The sequence below is a fragment of the Trichosurus vulpecula genome, chromosome 1 (assembly GCF_011100635.1).
Source record: "Trichosurus vulpecula isolate mTriVul1 chromosome 1, mTriVul1.pri, whole genome shotgun sequence".
Taxonomy (NCBI): Eukaryota; Metazoa; Chordata; class Mammalia; order Diprotodontia; family Phalangeridae; genus Trichosurus; species Trichosurus vulpecula.
In genome coordinates, this window is record NC_050573.1 from 230,211,276 (window position 1) to 230,222,689 (window position 11,414).

The following is an 11,414-nucleotide window of genomic DNA, read 5'->3' on the forward strand; positions in this document are numbered from 1 at the left end:
ATACCATCAAGATGACAGTAGTTCAGTCCATGATTCTTTCACTTAAATTGCAAATAATATTTGAGCTACTAAAAAGGGGAAAGAGAGACCATTGCAGTGTCAAATCTTATTCTTAACCTAAGTCATTCTTTAGAACTAGGACAAAAGTAGTGATTCCTTGTATTTTTATTCCCTTATCAGGGTGAAATAAGCTACTACTAAGGCTCATTTTGAAAGGTTATAGAAGGAATTATAAATATTATTGGTAACAGTATGAAAGGCATGGCCATCAATAGTATTTAAGATCATAATGATAATTTTTAAAAAAATTTTAGGATGTTAATGTTATAACAATGTCCTGATAACATGTTCCTGTGTAGAACTATTTATATCACAAAATTTAATACGTCTCATCTGCAATTTAATTGACCTGAGCATAAAGTTGTACCTATGAAACCATTTTGATATTGTAAAAACAGTCATTTTTGCATATGCAGAAAATACTAAGGAAAACCTGAACTATATCCAATTCCATATATATTAAGTTATCAGTGTCACTTCTGTCAGGTACATAGATGCTATCTATTACCTAGGTGAGAGGTTAGTCTGATTTTAAAAGAATAATTTTTTTACTACAAAAGAAATCCTCTTACCACACAAGTGTTGAACTGTCAAACTATCTTCCTCTTCCTACATTACAAACTAAACCTTACTATGGATCTCAAACCAATGTACCATGTATTGGAGAAAATCCTGAATGAAAATGTATGTGTTTTTAATATTTATGGAAATCTATAATTAGGTATTACCCTTTTACAAATTTTAAACAAAAAACAAATCCCTGGTTTTTCTTGTGCACTGTATTTTTGTTTTTATTAAAATTTTTACCTTGATTACATGGCTTTAAATCAATTTTTTTTTCATATTTCAATAAGGTTTCTTTAAATAGACACAATCTAGACAGTGAGAATAGTCATCTGGCTAGTGTTACAATAATGCATTCTGCTGGGAGCTTCAGACAGAAGCTATTGTCTCTTGTAATATACAAATAATCCACTTCATTTCCCCCTGGACAATGGAAGTGTTTGGAGCAGAGTCACAGCTGTGGCTAACAAGGCCTATGGACCTGCTACCATTGTTTACCAAACTGATATTTCATTCCAACAGCTGATGAACTCAGTGAGCTTCCAGTGATCAACATGATTTTTTCTCCTCAGATTATTGCATCTATTCTTTCACATGACTAATACAGATCAAGTTTGGAAAGAGAAGCTGTAGGAAAAGAATCAGGAGTAACTTCTGTTTGCAAAATGAAAGGGGGAGGGAAGAATAAGTGAATTAAGAAGGAGAGGGAGGGTTATTTTAAAAATACCGCATCATACAGGCACAGGCTTCCCTGGCAGTGTCTCTGTTCTAAACTATATGGAGCTTTTGAGCTCCTGTCTGCACAACTGCAGTTGTAACCATTAAGGATCTGAGGACCCTCCACAGTCACTGTCATGGCCCCCTTTGGATGAAGCCTAGAAGCACTTAATTTAAAGACTACCCTAAGAAAATAGAAGCTGTGAAATAGGACCAAGGACCCACTGTGTAAGAGGTTTAGTGATTTGGTATTAGGGGTGGGGGAGGCAGAAGTAGAAAACAGGTCACCAGCCCCTTTCAGTCTTTTCCTCTTGGCTCCAGTGATTCGTTTAGACCATGATTATCATCAAGAAAGGAAAAAGACATTAAAGGAATTTTCTCACTTTCAAAATTTAGTCTGAGAAACTCCTGGGAAGTCATAAGAGTTCAAAAACCATTTAAAATGACTAAAGGCAATAATAGAAAGGAAAATTCCATTCCAAATAACTATGAAATGCATAAAATATCTGGGGAATTGACCTGCTTAAGCCCATAAAAGACATAATGATTCAATTACAAAGTGCTCCTTAAAGAAATAAAAAACAACTTAAATAGATGAAAGAATATTCATTGTTCATGGCTAGGCCATGCCAATATAATAAAAGACAATATTACCAGTTATTTTATGCTTTTAATGTTCTACCAATCAAATTACCAAGGAGATATTTTATAGAACATGATAAAATAATAACAAAATTCATTTGGAAAAACAAATGATCTAGAACATCACGAGAAATGATGAAAATAAATAGGGATGAAGGGGAAATACACTTCCAGACCTCAAACTATATTATAAATCTGCAGTCATCAAAGCCATCTGGTACTGGTTAAAAAAATAGAGATATAGATCAGTGTAACAGACTAGACAAGACAGGATCAGAAATGATGGAACTTAATAACCCATCGTTTGATTAAGTAGAAAACATAAATTACCTAAGAAAAAGCTTTCTATATTTGATAAAAACTGCTGGGAAAACGGGAAAGCAATCTGGTAGAAATTAGGCTTAGACCAACATCTTATACCATATTCCACAATACATTCTAAAGGGATTCACAACCTTAATATTAAAGACCATACTATAAAAAAATTAGAAGGGAAGCATATCATACACCCCTCATAGCCATGGGTAGGAGCTGTATTCTTAACCAAAGAAGAGATAGAGGCAATTACGAAAGATAAAAGAGAAAACTTTGATTACATGAAACTGAAAAGCTTCCACACAGACCAAATTAATGCACCTAGGATAACAAGGGAAGTGGTCAAAGGTGGGGAAAAAATCTTTATATAAAATTTCTCTGACAGAGGTTTGGCATCCAAGCTATACAAACCACACACACACACACACACACACACACACACACACACACACACACACATAATTCCCTGATAGGTAAGTGGTCAAAGAGTATGAAAAAAGTCTTAAAATAATTGTAGAGCATTCACAAACATATAAAATAACTCTAAGTCTATATCACTAACGAAAAAGAAACACAAATCAAAACAATCCTGAGGTTTCACTTTATATCCTCCAAATTGGCAAAGATGACAAAAAATTGCAATAATCAATGACAGATAAGTTATGGAATGATAGTCACACTAATACACTGTTGGTGGATCTGTGAAATGGTACAACTATTTTGAGAAGTGATTTGGATTTATACAAATAAAGTGATTAAAATATCTATTATCTTTGAGCTAGAGACTTTATTCCTGAGCTTATACCCCGAGGAAGCCATCAATAAAGAGAAAGTCCCCATATACACCAAAATAGTTAAAGCAGCACTTTTTGTGATAACAAAAAATAGGAAACAAAGTAGATGCCCATTGATTTGGGGATGGCTAAACAAATTATGGTACATGAATGTAATAGAATAGGACTATGCTATAGAAATTATGTCTGTGATGAATACAGAGAAGCATAGAAAGATCTTCATGAACTGATGCAAAATGAAGAAAGCAGAGACAAGAAAACAATATATACAATAATCAAAATGTAAATGGAAAGAACAACTATAAACCAAAAAAATCAGAAGTGAATGTAACCCAATTATATGTATATATATATATATATATATATATATATATATATATGTATATATATATATATGTAGAGAGAGAGAGATCTCTTTTTATAAATTATAAAATTTATTTTTTATTATAAATTATAAAAACCAAGCATGACTCAATTGAAGAGATATGAGAGAACACCCCTAACCCATCCATTAGGGGAGGTAGGAGATCCACAGATACTCATATTTTCAGACTTTTTCAGTGTATCAATCAATTGTGCTAATCTTTTCCTCTTTAAAAATCCTATTTGTCATATGAGATGGCTCTCTTGGAGAAGAAGAGGGAGGGATACTTTATGGATAACTATGATGATGTGAGAAACAGAAGACAGCAGAAAAAAATTGAAAAAACAAATAATTCAAGGATATACTACCTGGGGCTGGCTGGTACCTGCATCACAAAAGAGCAAAGGTAGCTCAGGTCTATAAGCTTAAAGGCTGGGGGCGGGAGGGAGGGGAGAGGCAGGGGTGTGAATTATAGAGAAGATACAGAAGGATATTGGAGATCATCTAGTCCAGAGGGTCTTCACCTTTTTTGTGCATCATAGACCCCTTTAGTAGTCTGACAAAACCTATAACCCCTTCTCAGAATAAATTTAATGCCTACATTCAAAACTGAAGGAAATGCTAAATTTCAGTCAGAGGTTAGTGAGAACAAATATATAAAATTTTTCCCATCCAAGTTCACAGAACCTCAGGTGAAGAACCCCTGATGTGGTCCAACTCTCTCATTTCATAAATGTGAAAAACAAGACTCATTCCACTTAGTTGACTTACCCAAAGTTATAAAGACATCAAAGGACAGATCTGTTGTTTTTCAGTCACATCTGACTCTTCTTGACCCCATTTGGGATTTTCTTGCCAAAGATACTAGAGTGGTTTGCTATTTCCTTCTCTAGCTCATTTTATAGATGAGGAACTGAGGCAAACAGGGTTAAGTAACTTACCCAGGGTCACACAACTAGTAAAAATCTGAGGCCAGATTTGAACTCAGGAAAATCAGTCTTCCTAACTCGAGGCTTGCCACTCTAACTATTGCATCATCTAGCTGCTCCATTAAGTAACAGAGCCAGAATTTAAACCAGGCATTCTCCAACTCCAAGCCCAGCACCTTTTTTTTACTGCACATAATTCTTCTCCCACATCATCAGAAAATACAAAAGATGGCAGCAGAATCCAGAGGTGGCTCTGCAAAGACAACCTAGCAAAGAACAGCTCTGGGAAAAAAAAAACCAGTAGAGAGCAGTATGATAACATGAGGCAGCCTACCAAATTGGATATATCACTGGACTTGAAGTCAAGAATGAATGAATTCAAAATCTGCCTTAGAAATTAACAGTGACTCTGGACAAGTCTGTTAACTTCTCTCTGCCTCAGTTTCCTCATCACAAAATGAGGGAATTGGATTCAATGACCTCTAAGATCCCTTCTACCTCCAAATCCATGTTCCTATGATCATCAGAGAACATAAACTGTAGTAGATCTGCAGCATGAGGTGGTCCTCAAGGAATGTCCCCTCTCCTACTAATGGTGGGGCAATTTGTGTGGCAGAATACCCCTGCAAATATTATTTTGTTGGATGGGGGATTATTTTTGTCACTAATTTTGCTATACTCTTTGACTCAAGGCCTTTTGTTTGAAATATATGTGTATAGACACACACACAGATATATACATGTGTGTGTGTAACTGGGTTAATAAAAGTAAACAAGTTGCGGTTTGAGGCTTTGAATGGATGGAGAATAACAAAGTACCTCAAACACAGGATAGTTTTCTGTGGACCCGTGTGTTACGGGGGCCCTGGCTACTACATCTAGAATTACTACAGAAAGCAGAGTCCCCTTAAGAAAAGATTTTTTTTTCCTATATCCAACTTTATCCACCATCATGACTAGAACATATTTACCCCAGATAAACCAGTGTCGATCCCTAGCAAGGACAAAACAAAACAAAACAACCAAACAAAAAACTCTACCACACGTGAAGGCTATGAGCACTGTTAAAGGGCATTCTTTGAAAGAGTTGTTGGTGGGAGCACATGGTGAAGTACCATTGGCAGCTTTTCTTATACATGCCCATAAACACAAAGTGCTTAAGCTACCATGAAAAGCAGATGAGAAAGTAAAGCACTAGTTAGCATGTTAATGGACATAATAAACAGTGAACCTTCTTAAGCCTTATTTTGTTGTGAGGATCAAATAAGATAATATTTGTAAAGTACTTAGCACAGTGCCTGGCACATAGTAGACACTACATAAATATTAGCTATTCTTATTATTCTTATTATTCATAGGATATAGACTTTGATAAGCTTTCCTCCCCTATTTAGAAACATGGGATTTCTTTTCTTGGATCAAGAACAACCCAAGCCAGAGAAACTTCAGGGACTTAGTGCATACAAGCCCATTTGTCACTTTAAAATTAGAGCTGGCTGAAATGACTTTTTAAAAATTGTCTTGCATTTGGACTTATTAACTCAATAAGACTACCTTCTGTTGGTTTCGTTCTTCTATGTGATGAGTTTTTAGTCATTTCAGGTCTCTGCTGTGATAGTTTCATAGAAATGGCAAAGGCAGAACCTACCTCAAAAAAACAAGCAATAGCAATACTTTGTAGGCTCTTTTTTCCCGGCTATCCAGGCCGAAAATTTCTAGGTTAAGAAACAAAAACAATTGGCCAAGAGTGTTCTACTAAAATCACAGAATCATAGTGTGTTAAAGCTAGAAAGTGTATAATTGATTATCCAGCCCAACCACTCCCCAATCTCATAGTTGGGGAAATTAAGGCCCATTTACTTGCCCAAGATTACACAACTAGTTCATGGGAGACAGGACTCTTGTTATGAAATAATACATTAATAGATAAACACTATTTGTGAGCCAGTCTCACAATGGACAACAATGTAGAATACCTGAAAAAAAAATGATAGTTTTCTATATGGGAGACAATATAGCATAGCAAAAAGTATTAGACCTGGAGAAGGTACTCAGCAACCTTTAGAAAACTTCCCCAGGCCCTATTCTCTCCCTAAATTTAGCTTTTTTCCCCCCTCTTTTGAATTAACAAAAAAGTCTAAATAAAATGCACATATGATATTATTTATCATCCTCATTTCACAACCAACTCTTTCAGATTGCCAATCCCTACGTCTTCCTTTCTATGCAGAGGGGATGATGGGAAATAGGTCATATGGATGGATGGTCATGGCTGGTCCTGGAATATACCTTAGAGAGTACATCATTTTCAACAAATTAACCATTTCCTCTGGGATCTGGCCTGCTGTTTGCACAGTCCTGCCTAGAGTGTCCGTTATAACCTAGCCAACCAGAAAGAAAACAAAAGCCCCTAAGGAAAGTTGGTATTGGGAGTAGTTCAAGTAACTAAAAAAAATTTTTTTTTAAATCAGTATGTTCCCAAAAGAATATCCTTAGTGCTTGTCCCTGGACAAGACCAGACAACCTAGAAATGGATGGCTACACTGCATTCTTGGGGGAGTCGACTCTACCAAAAGTCACCAGAGAAAAGATGTCCAAAATAATACACAAAAATAAATACCCGATAATGAATCCTGAAATGATGGGAAATTGACTGTCTTTTAAAAACCAAGAACTGATGGGGAGTATCTTTTTTAAAAGAAAATGGGGTTTCTCATAATTGTGTACTTTAGGGCTCAGCAATTCTGAGAATATTTTAGAAGGAAGAAAGTACAGTACTTATATTAGGCTGACATATAATATATTTATTCTTTTTGCTTGTTACCTTTTGAACTTAACCTTGTGGCCAATACAAAGAGGTATATATTATTTTGTTAATCATTTAACTTCCCTTTCGACACCTCTCCCCCTAAGCCCTCTGAGCCCCACTTTGCATATTACTCCCTTTTTCCTCATTAATATTAATGAAGATTATTATTATTTAACTTGGTTAAAGCACCTGCTAAAAGATCCATTTTGGTAGATTTAGTACATGTATGGACAAGTTAATTAATAGACTAGGGACTTGGAAGGGACCATAGAGATCCCTTTAGTCTGGGACCTGAGGCCCTGAGAGATTGTGTGATTTATTTATGGTCATATATCCAGTTCATGGAAGAATTAGGACGAAAATCCAGGTCTTCTGATTCCCATTTCTGTAGTCTTTCCAGTTCATCATGATTCCACTCTGTTTTTGCTTAGACTGAAACATTTTCTCCAGCCACTACAACTACCATATAAGCTGTCTTGATAATGTGTGTCCCTGTTTATAAGGCAGCTCCAGAGAGTGTGATGAATCAGTGCAAGGCAATCACTGCTAGGGAAAAAAATTAGTTGAATATCTAACTAGATGGGATGAGGGTGGGGTAATCATTTTTGGATTGGGAAGATTATATATTAAGATCATAGTATTTGTTTCTGCTATTAGTAATATAAATTGAAGACCAAAGTAACTGACAAGACAGGTCATATTAACAAAATCTTTATTTCCTCTTTTCCCTCTTTTTACTATCTAAATAGCATTCAGACAAGCTGGTTGTGCAAATAAATGTCCCATGGTCCCAGTAACTATTATTTAGATATTCCTTTCTGCATGCCTGGCCCTAACAGCTTCAGAGAAAAGTCTGAGAGACAAACTTTAAGCCATTATACAGTGTAACTGTGGGACTATTGTTATGCAGTTCCTATTTTCAGACAATGCAGCCGGGAAATTAAAGATACAGCAGCTGAGGGCAGATGGAAGTGGCTATTCCCTGGAAAGTGCAGTGTTTGTGTGTGACAGAAAACAGAAGCTTCTCTTGGCAGATAAAAGGAAAACATAACTTTGGGGTTCCTCTGATAACTACACACCAACTAAATCCAACTGTCTCACAGTTCGTGTCATACTCGAGGCTTCCAGGCTTTCTTACACAGTTTGTCTAGTTAAAACACCACCATTGGTCCTGGTCTTGCATTCCTTCCTTTCAATCTGGTCATCCTTGTTCCAGATCAGAGCAGAGTGTTCCTTTATTGATGGAGGATTCTGCAGTTTAGTGGATAGGGTGCTATCCTAGTTGATAGACAGACCTGCATTCAAGCCTCTCCATCGACACATATTGGCTGTGTAAATCTTGGCGAGTCACTAGACCCCTCAGTGCTCTAGGCAGCTCTCTAAGACTATACAATGCCGAGAAAGCGCAGTCCTGCCTTGGGAGATGGTTTCTTCACCTGCATGCGAGGTCTCCATACCAATCAAATCACAGGTACAATTCGTATCTATATTTCTGAAGCCTGATCCTTGGTCTGCAGGGATCTTCTTCACGGACATGCTAAACCCTACAAGTGATCTTACCTCTAATCCGCAATTACTTTCAGGAACCCAAACATATATTTTCCCCGCTAGAATGCGAACACAAAATTATTTCCCTCTTTTTTTTTAAACCAGGTAGAAATGAAGGCTTGTAGTGATTCTGCTGCTCATTAATTTATGAGGAAATACTAATAGAACTGCCGAGGGTGTGAAGAAGCATTAGCATGAAGCAGAAGGCCAGGAATAAGAGAAACCAAAAGGTTTGGAGAACGTGCCAAGAGCAATTCCCATCTACCCACCCCCGAGCTCCCACCACTCCCTTCTTGCAGAGTTTTCTGCCCAAGTTAAGTATTAGGATGTGTCGGGGCGGGAAAAGAAAAGAGAAAAGGGGAGGGGAGGGGAGGGGAGGAAGAATCAGAGCCTTTTAAATTGAGCGGTGGTAGCTAGTCTGCCCCTCCGGCACCAAGTAGCGCGGGCTGGGAGGGAGGAGCTCCGGGGGGCAAGGATGTGATCAACAAGCCCCAGGCTCCCACCTACCTACAGCCTTGGCCGTGTTCCCTTCCGCCCCTCTCACCTTGAGATAGTCGTTCTCTGAGCGCAGTTCCTCCATCTCCCGCAGCAGCTCCTCCTCCTCCTCGGCTAGCACCAGCTGCTGCAGCTCACACGGGCTGGGGGCCTGGTTAGTACCACCGCTGCCAGGCCTCCCTTTTCCGTCTTCTCCCGGGCCGCCCCTCCCGGGGGTCGATTTCGGCTGGGTTCGCCCCCCAGCATCCTCCCCCACTCCAGGCCCCGGCAGACCGGGGGGGACCACTGAAGGACTGGCCCTGCCGCCCCCGCTCCCGGGGGAGGCACAAGTAGGGTAGTGAGGTCCAAGGGGCTCGGGGCTGCAAGGAGGTCCCGCTTTCCCGTTGGGATTCGGGGTAGGGGCTCCTCGGGGCTCCCGATCGCTGGAGCCGGTGCCCGACTCAGCGTCGCTGCTGGCTGTCGGGATCAGGCGTTGTTCGTCAGACAAGGGCTCAGAAGCGCAATCTGACAGGTCCGAGCTGCTGTCTGTGTGGCTGATGCGGGAGCCCAGAGCCAGGGAACCAGAGAAGTTGGGGACTTGGGCAGTGGGGGCTGAGTGGCTTGGGCTGGTCAAAGAGCAGACAACTGGAGGCGAGGCAGGGGCCGGAGTCTGGGCTGTATTCCCTTGGGGCCCGGAACCTCGCTTGCCTTTACGGCCTTTAGCAGAAGCGTTCCCCTGTTCTCCACCTGTAAGTGGCGGCTGCGGCTGCGGCTGTGGCTGCGGCTGTTGCTTTCCAGCCTTCGACGGCTGTTCTCCCGTCGGTGCCCGGGCTGCCTTCTTGTTGCAAGGGGAGGACTTGGCATTGCCCCCCTGCTTGCTCCCGGCTCCCACCCCCTTGTCCTTAGCTCCCAGCTGGCCGCCCCCACTGCGTCGGGAGAGGCGGCTCTGGGTGGCCAGGAGCCCGGGGGACGGCGGCGCCTGCGATGGACTAGGATGCGCCTTGCCCGAGAGGCTCGGGGATTTGGGTGCTGACGGCGCGGTCGCCGGAGGTCTAGAGGTGGAAGAAGAGGCGGAAGGCGCTGGACCCGGAGCCCGAGAATGAAGGTCCTTCAGGAAGGGTCTGGCGGGCGAGGGGGTGCGGTGCAGCCGCTTCTTCTCCGCCAAGGGGTGGTGGTGGTGGTGGCGAGGATGGTGTTGGCCGTGCGGTGGCTGCTTCACGTCAGTGCCTCCGCTGCTGCCGCTGCCTCCCGTGCCGTTCGCGGGCTCCATGATCCCTACGGGAGGCGGAGGGACAAGGGCAGAAGAAGCTCGGACCTCTGTAGCAAGGAAATGCCAAGCGCTTGCAGCTTCTGAATCCCCGACGAATCGCAGCAGGAGCAGGGGCAGGAGCGGCAGTCCTCCACCTCCTTGTCCTCTTCTTGGTACAACGCAGTAGCAGCAGCAGCAGCTTCCAACCTTCCTGCTTGCTTTCTCATCACTTCTGTTTCTCGCTCAGCCTCCCACCCCCCCGCGCCCCCAGCCCAGGCTGCGACACCCCCTACCACCCGCCCTCCCAACTCTCCAGCTCCTCCGTAGTCTCTGTTCCTCTCTAAGCACTGGTCTGCTCGGGTGAGAAGATGCCCCCAGCGGAGCTCTCCAACGCCTGCCTCACTCTGCTCCTGCTCCCCCCTCCTCTCCTCCTCCTCCTCCTCCTCCTCCTCCTTCTTCTTCTTCTTCTTCTCTCTCTCTCTCTCTCTCTCTCTCTCTCTCTCTCTCTCTCTCTCTCTCTCTCTCTCTCTCTCTCTCTCTCTCTCCCCCTTCCTCTCTCCCTGCCTGCTTTTCTCTCCCCCCCTCCCCTTCTCTCTCCCTCTTTTTCGCTCTTGCTCGCTCGCTCTCCCTCACTCTTTCTCTTGCCTCTCCCCAATCAAGCTGATGCTGAGGCTCAAGTTATTTTGCAACAGCACAGCATCGATTTCTTTCCCCCTTAATCCAAAGAGAAGAGCGCTCGCCCCCTCCTCCCTGCTCCTTCTGCTGTTGCTGTTACTGGGGGGCCGCCAACGCGTTTGTCTCTTGCTCACACACCTCCATTCATCAGCTCCAGCACTTACTTGCACACACACTCACTAAGCCTTCCCATCTCCTGCTCCTTTCCCATTCCCCAGCCACCCCAGCCTTCCTCTGCCTGCTGCACCGTTGGCGCCTGCTCCTAAAAGAGAGA

General features: G+C 42.0%; 1 protein-coding gene across 1 annotated transcript in view; it reads right to left on the minus strand.

The window, feature by feature from the left end:
• MTCL1 (microtubule crosslinking factor 1) overlaps nucleotides 1–10,486 on the minus strand; it is a 177,494-nt gene extending 167,008 nt beyond the window's left edge. The window contains exon 1 of the mRNA XM_036743573.1: nucleotides 9,287–10,486. Within this exon, the coding sequence (XP_036599468.1) occupies nucleotides 9,287–10,486 (1,200 nt within the window). The remainder of the gene's footprint in view (nucleotides 1–9,286) is intronic.
• Nucleotides 10,487–11,414: the final 928 nt, after the last annotated feature.